This window comes from Onychomys torridus, chromosome 13, assembly GCF_903995425.1.
Source record: "Onychomys torridus chromosome 13, mOncTor1.1, whole genome shotgun sequence".
In the NCBI taxonomy this organism is placed as follows: Eukaryota; Metazoa; Chordata; class Mammalia; order Rodentia; family Cricetidae; genus Onychomys; species Onychomys torridus.
The window spans coordinates 66,284,532-66,307,594 of NC_050455.1; the positions used below are offsets into that span (position 1 = coordinate 66,284,532).

Here is a 23,063-nt window from a genome sequence, read left to right on the forward strand (position 1 = left end):
ATATAGTGGGGGCACCTCTCCCCTGTGCAGATGAACTCAGCAGTATTTCCTGAGCCGGAGGAGGGACAGTTGGAGATAGGCCTGCCTGCTGCCTGACTACTTTTGCACAATAGTACTTTTGGTTAGCTGTGAGCAATTGAGTCATTTATTTGCTCATCCTTGATTATTTTTTTAGAAATCCCCGCCTCTTCCTAGTTTATTCTATATAGCTTTCTGTGGAACACTGCTTCCTCTAAAATATCTTTTCTAAAATAACCTGTTAGATTTCTGTGTTTTCTTCAGATTTTTGTTTATATTATATGCATCTAGTGGTAAAGGATTGACTTGTAAGTCAAGACGCCTTGAGCTTGTGTTCTCACCTTGTACTGAGGCAGGTCAGACTCCAAAAAGTCTTCCAAAAGTTAGTTTTCCTTCAGCGAGTTCCCCCATTATCAGTGCTGACTGACTGGGGAGAGGCCTTTAAAGAAAGGCCTTCACTGAAGTTGTGAAGTTGGGAGAAAAGCCTTTAGCCCAGGGTGGAGTTAGGTAGGAGAGGAAGAAGTTGAGATGTAGCTGGTCATAATAAAAGGGAGATGTTTTATTTCTAAGCTCGGGGTTTTGTTTGTTTTTTGTTTATTTGTTTTTATTTTTTGAGACAGGGTCTCACTATGTAGCCATGGCTGTCCTGGAATCCATTCTGTAGACCAGGCTGGTCTTAGACTCACAGAGATCCACCTGCCTCTGCTCCTGAGTGCTGGGATGACAGGCGTAAGTCTCTGGCCCTGGCCTGTGAACTCCAGAGCCTAGCAGTGGATAATAGCACCAGGAGGAGCAGGGCTTAGCCTGATCACAGTCTTTTATATCTGAACCCCTGAACTGAAATTTCTTTTGTAGACTGGTGTTTTGTTAATTTTGAGATGAAAAGGAATCCCTTCTAAAAATACCTTCAAAGTAACTTTCCACTGAAGGGAAATTATTATGCACATGTGTGCCTTCTTTTCTCAGAAGAATGGCAGTTGCTAATATTTTAATAAAAGAGGGCAGAGGGTTCACTAGAATAAACAAAGGTTGGGGATGAAGGGACGGGGGTTCAGAGGAAGCCAAGTGCAGTGGCACATGTCTATAATCCCAGCACTTGAGAGGTTGAGGCAGGAGCACTGAGCGTTTGAAGCCAACCTGAGCTATGGAAGAACTTGCTTCAAGAGAGAAGAGAAGAGGGCAGGTTGTGGGAAAGCACACACAAGAAAGGAGAAAGGGCGAAGGCCTTTGTGTTAAGACTTGGGAAAGGTGCTGTCTGTGCCCATAACTTCATGAGAAATACTCTAGTTCTCTTAAAGCAAACTTTAGTTTTCTGCTGGTTGCACACTAGTGGTCTGACTGTAGTTCAGTTTGAGAAAACCCAGAAGTGTAGAATCTCCCTTCAGGGCTCCTGTGACAACTTATTGTCTACAGCGGCAAATTTGCTTGATAATGCAGATGTGCCAGGGAGTCTGAGACTTGAAAATAATTTATTTTGATAGTTATCTAACTGTTCCTAATTGTCTCTGCACAGTACTTATTGGCTGATACTTTTAGGAATTGAAGATAAAATTATTTTTCTTATGTACTCATTAACAGCTAAGAGCAAGGTAGAATAAAATGGAAACCTACAGTCATGACGTTTGGGCATACTGATGAGCCTAGTTAAAGATTCTCTTCTAGTTCCACATCTAGATGTCTACCTGCCCACTTTTAGATAACTGTGCAGGTCCCACACTAATCTAATTCTACCCTCCAAACCTGTTCTTCCTGCACTCCTCCTACCTGGTCTCCAAGAGGAAAGTCTGGCCATGTTGTCGTCCCTTCCCTTCCCTGTATTCCACCCCACGCCACACTTCCTGTGCCACACTTCCTGTGCCACATTTCCTGTCATATTGGTTTGGCCTGTGGAACCGATTTAAGGGGTTTCCTTCTCTTTGTTTCTACTACGGCTGCCTTCCAGTAGCCCACCACAGGCCTGCTGAGCTACCACGCTACGCCTTGTGCCTACAGTCCTCTCTCTACTGTCCATGCTCTCACCGTTCACCTCCCTGGCCTTAGTTCTGACTGCATTTCCAGACTGTAACCCACAGTGGCTCTCCAGTGTCTAACAGCCCGCCCTCCGTAGCCTGCTTTTGATCTTTTTATAGATGAGGAATCCCCTTTGAAAACTCTCGACCTCTTCTCGAGCAGTCTGATTTTTAGCCACTTAGACTTTATGCGCTCTCTGATATCCATGTGGTCACACTTCCCCTGACTCTGCTGCATCTGTCCTCCATGTTCCTGTGCTAGCCTCCACACTCATGGTGGATTGCATTTGAGAAGTCTTTTCTGGTCAGACTGACAAACACTTCCTCTCATGGCAGCTTGTATGAATGTGTTGTCTACACTTTTCTTTTTTTCCCTGCCAGACAGAGTTCTGTGGGAATAGTTTTTTTGCTCATGCATATATCATCTATCTAGATCGTCTAGGGCACCTTCCAGTGTGTGGTAGATACCTGGAGTAAATCAGCGAAAGCCACTGGCTTACGACTTGTCAGGGTTCTGTTAATGATGCTGTGTGTTGTTAATTCTATAGCTGTTCTTAGGTTTTGAGTCACAGGAGATCAGGGACGTTGTCTTATTTGTGCTTGTATTTCAGTGCTTCATGGTCAGAGATGTGTTTGTAGGAAGCTGTAGATTTATAAACTTCGCGGTACATTCTTTAACTGTTTCAGGAACTCTGTGGGTAGTGTTTGGCTATGAATGATATGGACATTGAAACTTTTTCTTAGTAAGTTGTAGTCATTCTTTCCTTATGGTTACTTTTTGGTCCATTTAAGCATCTTAATGCTTAGCGTACAAACCTCAACTGACCTTTGTACTTGAATACAGGTTTCTCCCTAGTGCTCAGTCTTGAAGAGCAGAAGGGATGTTGCATTGTATGATACCACTGCCTTTTCCAACCTGTTAGAGTCCTTTATGTACCATATACTCTGGAATTCTCTGAGGTGCTTTGCTTACAGTATCTCACTTAACTTTTACAGAATGAAGATGAGTTAGAGAAACAGGTTCACATGTACTAACATTCCAGGTCTCACAGCTGCATTATTAGAAATCAGGCAGCCATCAAAGGTCAATTTTTTTTTGTTTTTTTATGTTGTTGAGGTTTGAACCCAGAACCTTATATATGGACAAGTGCTTTATCACCAAGCTGTGTCTCCGGTCCTCGTACCCACCTCATTCAGGACCTGTGCTTTGCACATTCAGTATTGCCAGGCCACCCATTTCATTTTAACTGCTTCAACTCTCCTTTTTGAAGATGAGCAATGTGTTCTGAGGGAGTTGATAATGACAGTAAGGCTCACTTTAGACAAACACACACATTGCTTTCTGAGTCTGAGTCATTATAGAACCCATGATCTTAATTGAACTTTTTGTTGGGGATCAGTTTCTAAATGTTAGTTTCATGGGAAAATCATTCTATGGTGAATTTTACAAATATAATTTTTAATGGTTCATTTATAAAGATTTCATATTACCTCAGTTTCTTACTTAAAACTTTCTAGATTTTCCAGCTGTCTGCAAGTCTTTGAATTTGTATAATGTATTTGGAGTATTCAGAAGTGGAATGTGTTTTGTGAGATGTGAGACGTGTTTCTTCTGTGGTCTCCAGCCCCAGCAGCAGCCTTTCTTCGTTCAGTGATATTCCCTGAGGAAATGGAGTGATTTATGAATGATTCTTTTTGTTGTAGTTGGTATTGTAGGGCATGTTTGCTAGACCCAGGATTGATTTATTTTCAAGTGAACAATTTTCCATTCCTAGAAATAAAAGGTGGAAAGACCCACTGAGGGCCTCCCATTTTGTAAAACCTTGTGAAAGGACATGCTTTGTCCAGCCTTTTCTTTGTCTCATTAAAATGACTCAAATGGAGGGGCTCCACATGCTGCTTTGATCTATTTTCTCCAGTTCCTTGGGGTTAGGAGCTGGAGTCTTCCAGTCTTTCTCATACCTATTCTTAGTAAGAAAAGAGCCTTTCAGCAGTGGTGGGAAAGTGAAGACTTTTATGCCACATTGGTGAGTCCAATACAACAAAGTTATTGTGATAGTAAAAAAAAATATGTATACTCAGAGATGTACTGTGTGAAACAGGCAGGACCATTGCCCTTCAAGACTTTAAATGTAGCATTTATGAGGGCCTCATTTAAATAAGTTGATAAGTTATATTTACATTATTTACGTAGGGTATATAATCATTGCCATGGTAGCTGAAGGCTTCTTCTGGGTCCTGCATACACAGAGGAAGTTAGGTGAATGAGGACACAGAGCGAATGAAGGATTTAAAACTCCACCTTCCAGATGTTCTGCTCCTTTCAGCATCCTCAGCTGTGCCTACAGGATAAGTTCAACCTTAGCAGTGACCTTCCATTGGGGCCCCTCCAGGTCATTGCCCCTTGCTCCCTGTTCTGACTGCACTGCACTCTTCTGTCGAAGCTCCTGATAGTTGTCTAAAAACCTTTCCCTTCTGGTCATCTGTCCTTCAACCCCAGCAGCTGTCATAACGTGTGTGTGTGTGTGTGTGTGTGTGTGTGTGTGTGTGTGTGTGTGTGTGTGTGTGTGTGTGTGTGTGTGTGTGTGTGTTTCTGACTTTCTTTTTTTTTAACCCCCCCATCTTATTTAGTTCAAATTTAATAGAAAAATGGGCTTCCCATTGTAGCACGGCAGTCCAGTGGCGGGTGCTGACTGACTGTTCCCGTTTTGGACGTTAGGCTGGATGGAAACATGCCCAGCTGTCAGCCACCCAAGTGCATGTTCCCTGTTTGTCAGTGACCTGGTTGGGCTGAACAGTGTCGGATTCTCTTGCACATAGTTGCCGACAAAAATTCCATTCACAGTGATATTTTTCATTAGTGATGAAGAAGCTTTTGAAGGAGATGAGCCTTTCAAACTGTAATCTTGAGCAATACTATGCTCAAGGATGTTTTCATCCGTGCTCTGTGACAGATATGAAAATCGACAGAGGCACCACTCACTTCACAGTTGAGTACTAAAATTTTCTTCTCCACCACTGAAGTAATGATCTGTGTGTGACACACAAATGTGAAATCTAGAATAAAAAGCTCCATCAGCAAATGCTTTACCTCCTGGGAAGATGGCTCAGTAGGTAAAGCATTTGCTGTGCACTCATGTGGACCAGAGTTCAGATCCCTAGCTCCATGTCAATGCAAGACAGATGTGGCAGCCTGCCCCTGTTCTCAGTGCTTGGGAGGCAGCCCCAGGGCAAGCTGGGTAGCAAGTTTTGGGTTCAAGTGGGAGATCTTGTCTCAGTGTGTGAAGTGCAGGGTGATATAGGGCAATGCCTGACATCAAAAGCTGGTCTCTACATGCATGTGCATTGCATCTGTGTGACTCGTACACCGTGTGAACATACATATGTACATGCATACCATATACATACACACATACCAAACAAAGCAATAATCATTAAAAAAGAACACAGGATATTCTTCTTTGTGGTTAGATAGGCTTGCCTCTGCAGTGACCATCTGGTCTAACTGTTGTGGCCTTGAAGTTGGGCCAGGATGCCCAGTTTGGAGGCATTTCCTGAAGACATTTTGCTATCAGTACTTGTGATACAGAATTTTTCTAGTTAGAAGCCACTGACACCAATGAGAAAGCGACCTCATATTTATCTTTGTGGTGCATCCTGGGCCTAGGATATCCTATGCATCTATTCATATCCTAGAAAGAACACCAAAAGTGCACAGACAAAACCACTGTCAGTCAGAAAGACTGTGTTAGCGGCTACCTTAGGTAGGAAGACATAATGTTTGAAGGGTAGACTTTTGATAGACTTCTCAAAAAGCTCCATTAATTCTTATTTTTCACATCTTTACTAAGAGTCAGACCAGCTTACCAGGAACTAATCAGTTGGCCAGTCGTTTTTGTTTGATGTGCAATTGATTGAGTTCATCCTCCTCCACCATATTGTTTTGGGGAAGTTGCAAAAATATATTAAAGAGATATCATCTTCTTTCCAAAGTAGCCTCCTTTCCCAGTGCCCACTGCCCACCACCCACCAAGAGATTAAAAGAAAAAAGATGCCAGGACTGAGAAGTGGAAACCTCCTGACTGTGGCCCAGGGTTGTGGGGGGTCTCCAGCTGGGGAGTGGGGGGCAGCTGACAGTCTCAGTGCCGCTGTCCTTGAGTGGGCTGCTGGGAAGCCAGAGGTGCAATAGGGCTGGGCAGGGTGTAGCAGATGGTCAAGTCTTGCCACAGGGACAGAAAATACAAAAGAAATGGACAGTGCAGAGAAGCAAAGAGATGTTCCCAAGCCAGGGAGGCAGAGGAGTGAGGGCAGTCTTGGGGTGGGCGGGGGAATGGAGCCCCGCAGTGGGCCTCTGTGTGGTGTGGGTACGTCAGAAGATATAAGGCAGCAGAGCTAGAGAGGAGAAGGTGACCTGGCACCAGGGAGAGGTAGGTGGGGACGATCCGTGCAGGCCACAGGTGGAAATCTGAGAACAGAGGACGGCAGAGGAGAGTCAGTAAGGACAGTCCTCAAGGAACAACTCTGAAAGGAAAAATGCCCAGTCCCCAAGTTCTTGGAACCAGTGTGACATGAGGGAGACAAGCAGAGTGTTACTTGGAGCTGGCGTGCCTGCTCCTGAAGAAGGCTGGAGGGGCTAGGCAGCCTGCTCTATTGCGCTTCACCCCATTCTGCGAGGGGCTAGAAGGCTCTGTGGTCCATCAGTTACAGCTCAGGGGGTCTGCATGGCCTGTCTGGCTCCAAGGCCTTTGCTGGAGCTGGCCCCTCTGCCCGAGCGAGGCAGCTGAGGATGCACTTCTGGTGTTGATACCTCTCCCTGTGACTCTGGCTGCTTGTCCAGCTTAGGAGAAAGGAAAGTGCCAGGTGCCTCAGCATTCAGGGGGAGATCTGGTAGTGGTTGCTGAGCTTAGGCCTTGCTTAGACAACCTGCTGGCCAGAAACTGGCCTTGTCTAGTCCCTGTCCGCTTCTTTAGGACCTCAGCTGAAAGACAAAGCTGCTGCAGGCATTGCCATTGTCCCAAGTCAAACCCTTATCTATCACTGGGACAGCCTTCTGGGCTTATTTTTGTTGTGTTTGCCTTGGTCTCAGAGACAGTCAAACGTGGCTGTCTTGTGTAGGCTTTTGCCTGCTGCTGCTGCTGCTGCTGCTCTAGGATTTTGGGAATGCAGAGGTGATACGCTGGGGCATATGGGTGATGTACTTTTTTCTCTGGGCAATAACCTTGCATTGCTTGGTGTGATCAGCCCAACCCTCTCACTCTGCATGAAGAAGTGGCATCCTTGGCACTCTTTTTGCTACCATCTTATTCTTAGTGCACAGAGGTAGAGACTTTGTAGATCTTGGGGTCTGGTTGCCTGTGAGGAGTATGGTGTTTGAAGGTTATGGTTCAGGTTGTTGCTGATTATTTGGGAAGTGGCACTAGAGGCATCATAGGCAAGGTTGTCTGGGAGGGAGCTGTGTTTACAGGGTGCTGACAGAGGCACCTTTGCACAGGTCCCAGCAACTCACCACTTGGAGGATGGTGATGATATTGCCGACCATAGTTCCACCCAGCTCACTCTTGGTATCCTTGTTGAGATCTATAATGCTTGTCTTGCAGTATGAGGTTCTGAGTTCAAACACCAGCATGGTGGTATGCTTGGCGCTAAACTTGTTATATAGTCAAGGATGACCTTGAACTGATCCAGGTGTGCACCACTATGTCCAGTTTATACAGTGCTGGGGGTCCAACCCAGGACTTTATGTGTTCTAGGCAAACAATGGAGAGAACGGCGTGAGTGAGTAGAGCTTCTGAGGAATTGTGTGTAATTCTCATTTCCTCGCACAAAGTAAAACACTTAAAGGGCCTGCCTGAGGATGTTAGAGTCAGTCAGAACTTGTATTTGAAGTGTAGGGAGAAGAATCGTGGCCAGGGAGATGATGGCATCAGAAACTGGTCACTTCTGAGTAGATCTAGTTCTGTTTTTGGTATGTGCATGTGTACGAGGACAACCTCAAGTGTCATCTACTTTCCTCTTCTGAGACAGGATCTCTCACTGGCTGAGGCTTACTAAGTAGGCTAAGTTAGCTGACTGGGAGGGACCCAGGGATCTTTTTGCACATGCCACCGTGCTCCGCTTGGGTACTAGGGTTGGCACTTTCGTCCTCATGCTGTGTGACAAACATCTGATCAACTAAGCCATCACCCCAGACTGCCAGTGGGTCTCATTCTTTAAAGAGGCTGGCATTCCTCTGGAACATGCTATTAATTAGTTGCAGTATGATGCCTCTGGTTAATCGGATCCTGGAGAGCACGTTGAATCCTGAACTGTATGGGACTGTCCCTGTCTCATCCTTCTGCCCTGTCTCCCTCCAAAAAAAGACAAAGAAAGGAAGAGCCTCATTAGAACAATTGAAACATAAAAGAAAGAGAATGTTTTGTCAAATATTTTTAATCATTTATAAGTTAGTTCATCATCATATCAGTTTATAGGTTAATACATAGCTACAGCTTTTGGTATTTTTATAAGAAAATGCCTTTAATCCAGGTGTAGTGGCACGTGTATGAAGTCCAAACACTTGGGAGGTGGAGGCAAGAGAACTAGGAATTCAAGTCCTCCTTGGCTAAATAGTGAGTTTTAGGTCAGTCTGAATTGTGTAGGACCTTATCTCCAAAAAGCAAACACACGCACCAAAGAAGAAAAATTCTATTTAAATTCGATTCTTCATTAAATAAATAAAACCCAACCAAACAGACCCTGAGTCCGTTAATAGCTGCCCCTACTCTACGGATGGGGATTGAATAATCTAGAGCCCTGTGTACTAGGCAAGTACTCTCACCACTGTGAGCTGTTTCCCCCTCACCTTACTTTGTTTGTGTGTTTGTTGGTTTTTTTAAGAGTCAGGGTCTCAAGCTGGGCAGCGATGGTGCACGCCTTTGATCTGGGGAGGCAGGGGCAGAGGCAGGCGGAGTTTGAGGCCAGCCTGGGCTACAGAGTGAGTTCCAGGAAGGGCTCCAAAGCTACACAGTTGTTTTTTTTTTTTTTTTTTTTGGACTGTCTCAAAAAAAAAAAAAAAGAGTCAGGGTCTCTGTGTAGCACAGGCTGGCCCTGAACTCATGATCCTCTGCTTCTAGATTGAGTGCTAGAATAATTCATGAGTAGTTTTTTTTAAACATAATTTCCCATTCATTTTACATTAAATCAAGTTTTGAATTAAATTGCATTATTGACTATAATAATAATCTCTTTATCATTTGCCAGTGTGCTTATAATAAAACACTTGTTCTAAGTATTAGGGGAAACAAGACTGTTGAGGGCTAGGTGTGGTAGACCGTACCTCTGGTCCTAGCGCTTGGGAGGCTGAGGCAGGAGGATTGCCATGAGTTTAAGGCCACAAAGAAAGACCATCTCAAAAACAAAACAACAGAAAACCAAAAGCAAACAATAACAACTTAAAGCGTCTGCTGACTGCTTGAATTCTTATTAGTTTGAAGGTATGTATAAGAATGAAGCCATCAGCCAGCAGATTCATGTTCTGCAAAAAGAAATAAGGCAGTTCCAAGCAGAAGCTGCTCAGCCTCCTGCACTTACCATTGTGGAAGCTGCTGTGCATGCAGAAAACCTGATCACGTAAGTCCTGGTGACATCCCAGTTCTTATCAGCTTTGTTGATAGTAGGCATTCAGAGCACTTCACCCCTCCGCCCCAGTCATTTAGTATGCAAATGAGCAAACTAGGTCCTTTGGGCCCAATCTGAGTAGCTCTGTTTTTACAAATGGTTTTATTGGAGCATAGCCATTTCTGTTGCTCACGGTGGCTATGACTTACAAGCTTCAACAACAGAATCGACTGTTCATGATGCTGCTTTAGGGCTCACAAACAAAGTATTTCCTATCTGGCTGGCCTTTTCAGAACAAGTTTGCAGACCCTTGAAAGATGATACCGGCATGGGACCTCAGTGGTGGGGGATTTACACTCCAGTTGTTCTCACCTGGGAAGCTAACACTGTCAACTCAGATTCTAAACTGAAGTTCACCCAGTCACTTCCGGGGATGAGGACTTCTGAGTGTACTTAGTAACTTCATACGACCTTGTGGTTTTCTCTGAGAGCTCCTGGCATATATTCACTTTTCCTAAAGCCGGCTGGACAAGCTTGGGAGAGGAAGTTAGTTTAAGATGACTCCACATCACGGCAAGCCACTGATCCCTTCAGCAGATTGGGATGGTGTGTGGAAGGCATTGAATTCCTCCAGGATTAGATCAGGTTAGCTGCAGCCTGGTGTTTTCATCCCTGGGAAGGTACTAGAAGTGAGCATTAGAAGAAAGTCTTAGGAAAGCAGTTGTAACTCGGTTTGTTTTCTGTGTACTAGAGTTTTCCTGCACATAGGTACTTGTACCACTTGTGTGCCTGGTGCCCATCTTACCCTCAGGCATATTGTGAATTTTAAAATGTAAAGAGATCACATTCTTGTGTTTAAAAATGTAAGGAATACAAAAGTCAAGTAACTATGAATTATATACAATATATGAAAAACTTTAATAAGTGCTAGGATGCTAATTGGCCCTTATAATAACAGCTGACTTTATTTTCCACAGGGGCATATGAAATCATTACTATGTATTACAAGTGAATTTTTGGGTAATTGACAGATACACATTTATCACATGTAGTATTTTTAAAGTGTTATTTGCATAGGGCTCTGAAGACTCTTACAAATATTGCCTGAGGAGTGAGAAAAACAGAGACATTTGAGGATATGGATTATTTACTATAAATAAATATTGTGTTCATATTTCCCCACAGGGCCTTAGTGAATGCTTATAAGTTGCAGCCTACACCTGGGGTTCAGAAGATTGGCATCAGCCTCTTCTTTACTGTTGTGGACTATGTCAGCGAAGAGACCCAGCGCCATCCTCCTACAAGGCAGTTCTTCACATCATGCATCGAGATCTTGGGACAGGTAAGACCATTCCCAGCTGTCAGCCACATGCTCACACAGTGAATCCCCAGGGGTACTGACTAATACAGTCACAAGCCTCTGGAGAATTGTTGGCTTCCTGTGTCGCTGGTAGAATGTGGTATAGAATGTTGCTTCTTCTACAAGAGAGATTAAATTATTCATATCTGAAAAGCTAGGGTGACATATTTTGGCATAGGTTGTTAGTATCACTAACAATAACATTGCCGAAGTTCCTTCATCGTTTGCAAAATAGCTTCTAATTAATTTTTACAGTTTGTCCTCATGTCGATTTCCTGTCTTGAAAATGATCAAGCAGAATGGATTCGAGTGGCATAGCCTTGTAATCTCAGTTACTTAGGACCCAAGTTTAAGGCCTGCCTAGACTACAGAATGAGTTCAAGGCCAACCTGGGCAACTTAGTAGGACCTTGTCTCAAAAAGTTAAACAAAGAAAAAAAAGTAGGGACCATAGCATGCATGAGAGACCTTAAGTTCAATCCTCAATATTGCTATAAAAAAATTTTAAAAAAGAAGCAACTGGCCTTTGAAAGATGAAGCAACTCCCCTGAAGTATGCACCTGTGAGTGTTGGGCCGAGAAATGAGCCAGGGCTTCTGACAGGGTTCAGTGCTGCTCTCTCCGAATGCCACCGCCGCCTCCCAGGTGCTGTGTCTGCCACCATTTATTTGATGTAAATGTGTATTTATATTTTGTAGAATTGAATGCATTTGCTCACTACCCTGCTGGAAGGTTTACACATGGTTACACAATCATAACTAACATTAGGAATTATTCCTAGTTTATGGTACTGGGATTGATTTTTTTAAATTTGCCTAATCTGATAAGGGAAGTAGAATGCCATCACATTCAGAATTTGTATTGCTTTCGTGTGTGTGTGTGTGTGTGTGTGTGTGTGTGTGTGTGTGTGTTATTTTATTTTCCTTTGTACATTTTTGGGTTTTGATTTGATTGAAAATTCTTTGGATGGTTATTCACATAGTATTTGGAGAGCAATATATTTTTCTAATTCTTTTTTTATACTTTATGATTCTTTGTAGCTCACTGAAGTTGAAAATTTAAAATTGTCATACCATGAGCCCTGCCTATAATTTTAGTTATGATCATCTTAGAAAAACCTTCCTGACCCTGAGATTGCTTAGAGAATCACTGAGATTCTAGTGCGTTTTAGCTTTTGAACCACATTAATTCATTTATTATTATTTGAGACAGGGGTGCACTTTGTAGCCCTGGCTGTCCTGGAACTCACTATGTTGACCAGGCTGTTTCCTTCTTTTTTTTTTTTTTGTTTTTTTTGTTTTTTTTTGTCTTTTGAGACAGGGTTTCTCTGTGTGTAGTTTTGGTGTCCTGTCCTGGATTTCGCTCTGTAGATCAGGCTGCCCTCAAACTCACAGAGATCTGCCTGCCTCTGCCTCCCTAGTTCTAGGATTAAAAGTGCATGATTTTAGATATTTTCTGATAATTTTATATTTTCATTTACAGAAATTATTTTACCTTATTTAGTACCTTTGAAGATTGCCTGCTTAAGAAAAGCAGAGGGGAAATTGAATGACTGTTCTCCTTTTATGGTGCCAGGTGTTTATCAGCGGCACTAAATCGGAATGCAGGAAGGTGCTGCAGACTATTCTGAAGAACAGGCGTCTCTGCTCTCTGCTTTCCCCTTTCTTCACTCCCAATGCTGCGCCGGCTGAGTTCATCCAGCTGTATGAGAAAGTGGTGAAGTTTCTAAGTGAGGACAACAGTGATATGATTTTCATGCTGCTCACCAAGGTACTAATGATTCCGCCTGGGAAGAACCAGAAATGACTGTTACTTCCCATGCCAAGAAGCCCTTTCCACATTGCATGATCTTTGAGTAGCTGGTACAGCCTCCCCTTTGTGGGCAGGGCAATGGCTGTGCTGTATAGACAGTCTTACTTGACAGAGTGTGACTTCCCAAAGCACAGCTTCCCAAGCTTTGTGTTGTGTTTTGTTTTGTTTGTTTTTTTGAGAAAGGTTTCTCTGTGTAGCCCTGGTTGTTTTGGAACTCACTCTGTAGACCAGGCTGGCTTCAAACTCAGAAAGATTCACCTGCCTCTGTCTCCCTGGTGCTGGAATTAAAGGCATGTGTTACCATTCCTGGCCCAAGCTTTCTTTAAAAACAGTACAGTCATGAAATATTCCTAAGAGGAGTTTAATAAACCTTTTAAATGTATCTTGAATTTGCTCTTACATTGTTTGATCTGTGAGTTATTGTATGTCAGACTCATATTTTGGATAAACCTAGTCTAAATAAGCTTCCCTTATCCTCATCTGAATAGGAGACTGTCAGAGCAAGGCAGTGACTTATCCATTCGAGAATGTCAGCACCTTCAGTTATGCTTCCATGACATTTATGAAGCAATGGGACCCTGGCATTTTTTTAGAGCAAAGAGACTGAGCCCAGTCTATAACAGAGGTGAATATATTTTTATGGTATGGAACACTGGAAGATTCTATCAGTCTGAATTTTATAAACGTAGGTAGGTGACTAATGCCACTGAACAAATGGCTGTTAAATAAGGTCCATAAAGTGGCCACTTGGTTCTGACACTAACAAATGAAGGACAGCTCTGAAACTCAGATGAGGTCTCAGAGAGGACACTTACAAAAAGATAGAAATGTAGGGAATTTTCAGAAATAGAATGGAATTGTAAACCAGTAGTGAATAGTTAGTTAATAGGTGGTTTCTTGTTTTGGTTTTGTATTTTTGCAATGCAAGGTGTCAAACCTAGGGCTGTGAACATTCAAAGTGAGTGCTCTGTTTCTGACCATGTCCTTACCCAGTCCCAAGTAAGATTTTATATTTCAAAAGAAGGTTGTTGAGCTGAGGACACGACCTCAGCTCAGAGAATTGATAGAGATGGTGGCATCATGGTTCCCATCAGTTACATTCAGCCATGTACTTGTGTGTACATTTTAGTTTCTATGTTTGTAGACAGGTAACTGCAAGATTGTCTTTGATTTTTAAATTTGCACAGACCTCTCTTTCATCTAATTTTCTAATGTAAATAAAACTGCTTCTTGTTTCTGTTTCTTTTTTAGTTCGATGTTAAGCAATGGTTAAACGCCACTAAACCTCCTCTGTCTGATCGTACCAGGCTTCTGGAGTCCATTCACTTGGCACTTACTGCCTGGGGCCTTGAACCAGATGAAGATATTTTGATGCCATTTAATCTTTTCTGTAAGCACTGGACTCACCTTCTACTGTACCAGTTCCCTGACCAGTACAGTGACGTTCTCAGGCTGCTGGTGCAAAGTGAGTATCTTCATTTGTTATGATTGATAAGATCTCAGTGAGTATTTGATAGCACATTTACCACTCTGTAGATGCCATCTAAAAATGTTAAGATGAGGCTGGAGAAATGGTTCAGCAGGCAAAGTCCTTGCCACCCAAGCCTCATGACCAGAGTTAGGTTCCTAGAAACCATGATGAGGAGGGAACCAGCTCCCCAAGATTGTCCTCTAGTCTCCGTATAGGGTGCTGTGTCATGTGTGCATCTGCCTCACACTCATCTCACACACACACACACACACGCACACGCACACGCACACACTATTACCATTTCTTAATCACAGTAGGAGGGTGAGGTCACCCCTCCCCAGCCCCAGTGTCTTCTGTGGAGCTCACTCCCAGTTAAGACATTTTTCTTGTTTCTTCACTTTGGTCCCTTCTACCACATAGCCCTACAAAGTTGGTTAGATCATCATCATTGATTTGTAAAGTACACATGTTTTTTGATTCAGGTTAAAAAATGGTTTGGGAAAAACACAGACCTGATGTCTCTATCCCTTCTCTAGGCTCTGCAGAGCAGTTGCTGAGTCCTGAGTGCTGGAAAGCCACATTGAGAGCCCTGGGCTGCTCTGCCCCAAGCAGCCAGCAGGGGGCAGCTTCTGCAGAGAGCTCTGTGCTCCACAGTGCCTCAGATGTTCTGTCAGACAAGCAGGTGTGTAGCTTTGGTCTGTGACGTGTGTGTGTGTGTGTGTGTGTGTGTGTGTGTGTGTGTGTGTGTGTGTGTGTGTGTGTGTGTGTGTGTGTGTGTGTGTGTTGGTCTGTGACGTGTGTGTGTGTGTGTGTGTGTGTGTGTGTGTGTGTGTGTGTTCCATGTCTTTGACCTTTGCTTCCTCTGCCCCCTTGCCTGGACGGCTTTTCTCCTATGCTCCTGAATGAAGCTCCATCCCTATCTGAACAGAATGAAAGCCGGCATCCCCCCTGTACAAACCTTCCGCCCACCTAAGGACATCTGGTTACCTGCAGTTGTAGCATCTAGGAGACCTCAGCTAAAGTATTTTGAGTTTCAGACCAGTTTGGCCTATCTGAGACCTCATCACCACAAACAACCAAACAAAAATCAACCTCAAAAATAAGGAAAAAGGGAGACTATATCTGAAATAGAGATTCTATTGCTTAGAGTTTTAAACCTACTAATTTTCTGTCTTTTTGTAGTTCTGTCAAAAATCTATGTTTCCATCACAAACTGTCATAGCACTGTGTATAAAGGACTTGCAGGCATGGCTCAGTGGTGAAGCGCTCTCCTAGTGCGTCTCATTTCCAGCAACAGGAAGAAGAGGGGGCTGGGGACAGTGCTGCTCCACAGCAGATGTTTAGTGAGCAGTGTGTGGTTGGTCATCTCTTCTAGGTAATGGAGACCATCCAATGGCTTTCTGACTTCTTTTATAAGCTTCGGTTATCCAAGCTGGACTTTAAAAGCTTTGGATTATTCTCAAAATGGACCCCTTATATGGCTGATGTGAAGACATTTTTGGGATACCTTGTGAAAAGGCTGATTGACTTAGAAATCGCCTCTTTGGCCCAAGACCCAACTACTAGCAGCAGAGAAGGTATTGTGCTTCCAGTGTGGTAGGAGCTAAGTGCTGTGCCTTCCATTAGAAGAGATTCAAATAGACACGTTAATAGACCCTTCTCAAATGTCATGGTGACGGAAGAGAAAAACGTGACACAGGTGTGAGCTCGTGTAATCATCATACCTGTGTGATTTCACAGTGAATACAGGATGCTTGCTGTGGCTTGTCTGTGCCCCTCCTTAGTGGGGTATGGTACAAAGAGGTGTATTTCTCTAACTCCTTCCTCCTGTCATTTACCTAGGTTAGGACAGTGTTCAGAATATGAAGCATATATTTTGGGAAAATGGACATTATAAAATTGGCTATGACATTGTGTTATAATAAAAATTAAACTCAATTCATTGTAGCAAATGAAAAGAAACCTGCATAGTTATGCTAACCATAGCATTTCTGTACCAGCAAAGGCAGAGTGAGGAGCAGTGGATGTTGACACATCTAGTATGAAATGTAGCCAATAGCCAGAGGGAGACCCTTTCTTGTGTCTAACAATTCTGCTGTTTCAGTGCTAAGATCCCTGCACTCCCAGATCATCCAGCTTTTTAAGCCCTGGATCCTGGTTTTAGAAGACAGTGAAAGGTAAATAGTTTTTCATATACTCAGACTTCTTTGGAATTTATTTACTTAAAGTTCTAATGATATTTAGTATAGGTCATGATGATTTCACAGATTTAATTTTTAATATAATGACATTTAAATTGATAAAATACAAAAGTCAAGCCATTTTTTGTTTATATAATTATTCATCTGGGTGATCAGTGATGTTATCTTGATATTAATTTTGGAACAAAATGAACCACTAATTTCCAATTTTCCATGGCAAGGAAGTTGAATTTGTTTGCATACTTAATTTTTTTTTTTTAAATAAAGTAGGTCTACAAATATGGGTCTCAGCTATTTTCAGAATTATTGAGTTGGGAATGCCCCCTTAATCATGTAACTCTGAAGTTAAATGAAAACATTGTTTTGTGAGCAAATAAACTAGAGAACCTAGTACTGGCCTAAGGAGAAGAGGGGGGTCAGTGTTAATGGTTGATGTTGCATGTTGTCATTGGCTTTCAGAGCTCCCAGCTTGGAAGTGCAGAGTGTACTTCAGGCCGGTTCTAGACTCGTAATTCTATCATGTGTGCTTTCCTTTCTAAGCCTGTGTTTCTTTCCTGTGAAGTAGCCAGCAGCGACATTACCCCTGGCTAGAGAGTGATGCTGTGGTGGCCTCCGATATTGTGCAGCTCTTCACTGACTGTGTTGGCTCACTGCATGGGAGTTTTAAAGGTAGGCAGGTGTCATGGGATGCCTGGTTGAGCCTCCCCTTCAGCCTCTCCATCCCTCTTTCCTCGTGCTTTCATCTTCATGTCAACCGGAAGACAAAGAAGCTGTCAGGAGACCGGCCTCTGCCACGGTTCCTTACCCAGTGTCCTGTGAGGATGCTCTGAGTTGCGTAGTGCGGCCCACTGAGCCTTGCCTACTCTCAGCTTCTCAGGAGCTTTCCGTAATGGCAGAGCTAGTTTATACCCCGACTCCAGGAAGCTATAGGAGTCTTTTTTTTCCTTGCATTCTTCCACTTATCTTCTGTATTGTGTATTCTTTTTGTGTGTGTGTCCACCTGCTCACACCTTCGTGAGAGCTGTGTTGAGTTAGCTGCCTCTGTCATGGTCCCCCTTACTTTGTGTTTTGTGACGGTCTCTCACTGAACTTCTCTGGTTTGGTTTGACTGGCTGGCTAGCGAGCTCCCCAGACCTGCCTGGCCTACTCTCCAGTACTGGGGCTGCAGCACACACTGTCCACACTCACATTCTATGTGGGTGCTGTGTTCCTCAACTCAGGGCCTCATGCTGGCCCAGCAGCACTTCATCCACTGAGCCATCTTCTCAGCTCTCCCATCTTTTCAATACAAGGAATCCTAGGGGCTAGAGAGATGGTGCAGCAGTTAACACTGGTGGCTTTTCCAGAGGACCTGGGTTCAATTCCCAGCACTCCGATGATGGCTCACAACCATCTGTTGAGTCCAGTTCTAAGGGTGTAGTATGAATCTTCAAAGTCTTCAAAGTCTAATAAAATCAAACCTGAGGACAGTTATTGGGGTGACTGCTGGAAGATCAGAGAATCAGGACAAGCCATAGCTACCTCACCTCGCCAGTTCCTCAGCTTGTTTTGTTTCCTCAGACTGGAAGCTTCTGTGTCCACATCCAAATGAGTCTCAGCTGAACTGTGCTGCGCCAAAGCCTAAAAGTTTAACCAGCCAAATGCTTAACCAGCCAAATGCTGCTAGTTTCTGGTCTTCATGCCTTATATAATCTTTCTACTTTCTGCTGTCACTCCTGGGATTAAAGGCTGGATTTCTGTGATTAAAGGCGTGTGTCACCAAGCCTGGCTGTTTCTAATGTGGCCTTGAACTCAGAGATCCAGAGGTATTTCTGTCTCTGAAATGCTAGGATTAAAGGCGTGTGCTACCACTGCCTATCCTCATGTTTAATATTGTGGTGGTCCTGTTCTCTGACCCCAGATAAGTTTATTTCGGGGAACACACAATATTTCGGGGAACACAATACCACCACACAAGGGAACAACTCTCTTCTGACCTTTGTGGCTACAACATGCTTGTGGTGCACAGACACATGCTGGCAAAACACCCATCTACATAAAATAAAAATAAATTAAGTGGTAATTCACTGTGATTTTAATTTTTTCTTTACATTGTGTGTGTGTGTGTGTGTGTGTGTGTGTGTGTGTGTGTGTGTGTGTATGATTTTGCTTGAGTCCTCCAAAAGCCCTCCTGCTTGTCCTCGCCCCTCCTTAACAACCCTTCTCCGCCTGGCTCCTCCCTACCACTTCCTGTCGGCTACTTGCTGCTTCAGCCTCCTGACAGCAGGGGAATTTTATTCAATCAAACACATCTTTGCAACATTAAACAAACATTCCGGAGCATAAACAAAAGTAACACACCTTGACATAATGTTCTACAACAGAGGTTGGAGGACAGCTTGTGGAAATGGGTTCTCTCTTTCCTCCATGTGGGTTCCAGGAATCAAACTCTGGTTGTCAGGCTTGGCAGCAAGCTCTTTCAGCTGTTTAGCTGTCTTCCTGCCCTCATCTGGTTTATTTTTGCATTTCTGTGATACTTAGTAATGCCGAGTGTCTTTTGTGTACTTGTTGATTCTCTTTATTGTTTTGAGAACTGTTGGAATAGTTTCTTTTGAGGAAGTCTTCCAAAATACTAACTGAAGAAAGATGCGCCAATGGGGTGAGACCAGAGGTGGGAGAGGGGAGCAGGCTGTAGATATGTGTTTGAGTTAAAGAGCCATTTTGAAGTTGTGAAGAAAAAAGCTAACCACTTTGCAAAGACCTTTAAGTTCAAGTTTCTGTTTTATGTAAGCATTTCTTTTTCTTTCCTGCCCTTTTTTAAAGACACCAATGACTTGAACTGTATTTTCTTTTCATATTTTAGACAAGCTATTGCCAGGTGACGAAGGAGCCCTGCGGTTGCACCTGCTGCATTACTGTGAAGCATGCACAGCACCCAAGATGCCAGAGTTCATTCTCTACACGTTTCATAATGCATATCAGAATCTCGAGTGGAAGGACCTGCACCCTGACCAGAGGCTCATGGAGGCCTTCTTCAAGGTTGGTGGCTCCTCGCCCATGTGTGGGCATTCTGTTTCACTCTGGTGCATGCTGTAGAGAGCAGCAGCCTGTGGAAGTCATGCGTTAGTGGGGGATTTGAACACATCTATTAGAGGCCAGTTTAAAAACACAGAGGAAGACTGCCTCTAATATGGTGGCCATCCTCTAGTTTTAGGGATAAAGTTGTGAGAGTCCCTAGTTTACCGAGTCTTGCTCAGTCCTGGCTAGTGTTTATTTTTATAAACATTGTTATAATATTGGCTAATATTGTTAGAACCACTTGTGAGTGTTGTGTGAAAGCAAATGTGAATTAGTACTCAACTCCAAGTTGATTTCAGCAATTATGCAACTGAATAGTTAGACTGTAAGAGCGAAAATCCTTGTAACAACCAGTGACACATTGTGATCATAGAAGGACCTGGAATAATCTTAAGGAAGGGCCACGGATGTGCGTGCGAACCTTTGCAACAGAAGCCATAGTTCCAGGAGCCGCAGGGCGACTTTGGCAGCAGCCAGGTTGATGTACGTTTTTCTGCTGTCAGAACCTCCTCAATGATTTTGGCTTGGCTTTTTATGATTGTTCCAGTTCATTAGTCATCAGTTCATTTGTGTTTTCTCCTAACTTAATGTCATATTTATTGTTGTTGAGTCATTTAAGTGCTTAAATTGATACAGATCTATGGTTACTTATGATGATTACTAAGACACAAATGCTATTTACAGTGATTAGTAAAATGTACTGGGGCCTTCTGGTGTTTTGTTGTGAAGCCCTACCCAGTACTGACTGGGCTTGGAGGTCATTCTTCTGCAGTTGAGCTCCAAGGAGGCTGGTCCTATTTAGCAGTTGAGGCACAGGTCCAGAGCAGATACTTAGTCACGTGTGAGAGAATGAAGACAGCATTTTCAGTCAGAGGGATGCCATTATTCCACTAGTTGAACTGTGGAATAGTCTATTAAGGAATGATACAGATTCTGTCTCTAGGAGTTTTAAGGATTAGATAGCCTTGGCCTGCCCAGATGCTGAGGACATTTTAAATTGCAAGCCTGATGGAAAGGCTAGAGAACAGATTATAAAAAAGTGAAGAATTATCTTCCAAGAGAGAGCAGATGGGAGTCACCACCAGATTCCAGTCTCATCATTATTTTATAAATAGTGTAGAGCTTTTAATAATAATCTTTAAAAGAATGATTTATAGCACCTAAATTTATTAAGGTAAACAAGTTAGAAACATTGAAATAGGCTATAAAATAAAACTTTCAGATTGATATGTACTTTATAGTGCACCCACAAGAAAACTTCTGAATAGAATTTAAGCATTAGATTTTCAAGACCAGTCATGTGGAGACATTTATAAGACAGCATTACATTGGAAGTTCATATTAATATTATACATTCTAGTGTGGTAGTTCTCCAAGTGTGGTCTCAGGAACATTATGAACCTCAAAGGGAATTTGCACATCCCTGCTCCCAATACATCCATGGGAAGCTAGCTGCTCTTGGGTGTTCCAGCAGTTGTTCTGATATACACTGAGGTTTGAAAACTTCTGATCAGCAGAGCTTCCTTCCTGCTCCAGCTCACCCAAGGTCCTGACACTGCTGCAGCTCCAGGGTCTCAGTGACAGGGAGTTTCCATCTGCTTGGGGTCAGGGAAGGTCTGTAGCTAGAGTTTTCCTGGTCCTGTCTGCCCTCAGTCAGGACAAATCTCTCTCACCTGCCAGTCCCGCAGCACCTCAGACACAACCAAGTAAACACAAAGAGACTTATGTTACTTATAAACTGTATGGTCGTGGCAGGCTTCTTGCTAACTGTTCTTATATCTTAAATTAACCCATTTCTATTAGTCTATAAGTTGCCACGTGGCTCGTGGCTAACCGGTACCTTACATCTGGCTTATCATGGCGGTGGCTGTCAGCGTCTCTCTGCCTCAGCCTTCCACCTCACAGCATTCTCCTCTCTCCTTGTCCTGCCTATACTTCCTGCCTGGCTACTGGCCAGTCAGTGTTTTATTTATTAACCAATCAGAACAACACATTTAACATACAGAACATCCCATAGCAAAGGTCGCTCTTCTCTTTAGAATTATTAGCGTCGACAGTGAAGTACAAATAGGCAAGCTCAAGAGTGCACACACATGCTGGACCTGAGAGAAAGATATGTACGGTGAGGTTATCAAGGGATGCTCATGGTCCGGGGGAAAGTGACCTCTTAAAAACATGTGTAGGATATATGAAAACATTTATAAATTGTTTTTTGTTCACTTCAGGTGGAACGTGGAAGCCCCAAGAGCTGTTTCTTGTTTTTGGGGTCTGTACTCTGCAGAGTCAACTGGGTTAGTGTGCTGTCCGATGCCTGGAATCCCAGTCCCCTTCCTGAAACCCAGAGCATGGTTGTCTGTCTCCTTTTCATGATGATTTTACTGGCAAAGGAAGCTCAGCTGGTTGATCAGACAGTAAGTCTGGGGAGTCTGTAATTGCTTTGGCTTCTTAGTACATTGTTTGCTCCTGATGATGTTGCCCTCGCATAGGTCAGGATGAGTAGATGGTCAGTGTGTGTGCATTTGGCTACATGCTTACTTTCCTGGACAGACCGTAGTCTAGTTCTAAATAATCCAAAGAGCGCTATTGAATTAGAACAATTTATCTTGTTAATTCTTAGTTCAGTGTGCTTCTTGAAGTCCATGTTGCTGTGTACACCCAAGTCTCTCTGAATTCTTGTAGATGGTAAGGGACTTTTGCCATGACTTCACTTGATGCTAACTTGGGTGTGTACCTCCTTGGTTCCTTAACTTTTCTGTTCCTACCATAGGCTGTTTGCCCACAGATAACTAGTGTAGACAAATTTCTAAATGGTCTTATTAAATATAAAAACAGAGCCAGACATAGGGGTGAAAACCTGAGAGATCAGGGAAATAGGGAAAGCCACAGCCAACCTTACCTCACCAGCTTCACAGCTTCCAAATTCGAGTTACTTTCTGTCTACCCACGCCTATATACTTTGCTGTTCTGCCATCTGATTTGCTCTCTGCCCAGCTCTGTCACTTCCTGTCTGTCTGTACAGACCTCTAGACCTCCATGGATAACTAGTGTTGGAATTTAAGGGGTGTGCCACCACACCTCTCTGTTTCCAATGTGGCCTTGAACTCACAGAGATCCAGTCAGATCTCTGCCTGCCAAGTGATAGGATTAAAGGCGTGTGCTACTTACTGTTGCCTGACTTTGTTTACTTATAATGGCTGGCCTTTTCCTCTGATCTCCAGGCAAGCTTTATTTATTAAAGCACAAATAAAATATCACCACAAACTAGAGACATGTATTGCTGGGGAGATGAATGAATGTAAAGCAACATGTCTTCCTTTGTAGGATTCACCTTTACTAAGTCTTCTTGGACAGACAAGCTCACTCTCGTGGCATCTTGTGGACCTCGTGTCCTACCAGAGCGTGCTGGGTTATTTCAGCAGTCATTACCCACCATCCGTCATCCTGGCCAAAGACTGTTCTGCTGAACACATTGTGAAGCTCTTGAAAGTGTCTGCAGGACTCTCTGTTCCTGCTGATGGCCAGAAGCATCGTGTAAGTTGGG

At 43.3% G+C, this 23,063-nt stretch overlaps 1 protein-coding gene across 2 annotated transcripts in view; it reads left to right on the forward strand.

Moving 5' to 3' along the window:
- The window catches only part of Epg5 (ectopic P-granules autophagy protein 5 homolog), a 100,388-nt gene that overhangs the window by 61,297 nt on the left and 16,028 nt on the right, over nucleotides 1-23,063 (forward strand). Inside the window, exons 28-38 of one of the 2 annotated variants that reach the window (XM_036204579.1) lie at nucleotides 9,493-9,635; nucleotides 10,809-10,965; nucleotides 12,557-12,751; nucleotides 14,045-14,258; nucleotides 14,801-14,946; nucleotides 15,640-15,841; nucleotides 16,369-16,441; nucleotides 17,028-17,134; nucleotides 19,308-19,483; nucleotides 21,748-21,933; nucleotides 22,844-23,053. In XM_036204579.1, coding sequence (XP_036060472.1) covers nucleotides 9,493-9,635; nucleotides 10,809-10,965; nucleotides 12,557-12,751; nucleotides 14,045-14,258; nucleotides 14,801-14,946; nucleotides 15,640-15,841; nucleotides 16,369-16,441; nucleotides 17,028-17,134; nucleotides 19,308-19,483; nucleotides 21,748-21,933; nucleotides 22,844-23,053 — 1,809 coding nt within the window. The remainder of the gene's footprint in view (nucleotides 1-9,492; nucleotides 9,636-10,808; nucleotides 10,966-12,556; nucleotides 12,752-14,044; nucleotides 14,259-14,800; nucleotides 14,947-15,639; nucleotides 15,842-16,368; nucleotides 16,442-17,027; nucleotides 17,135-19,307; nucleotides 19,484-21,747; nucleotides 21,934-22,843; nucleotides 23,054-23,063) is intronic. The other variant, XM_036204580.1, reaches the window with a different exon arrangement.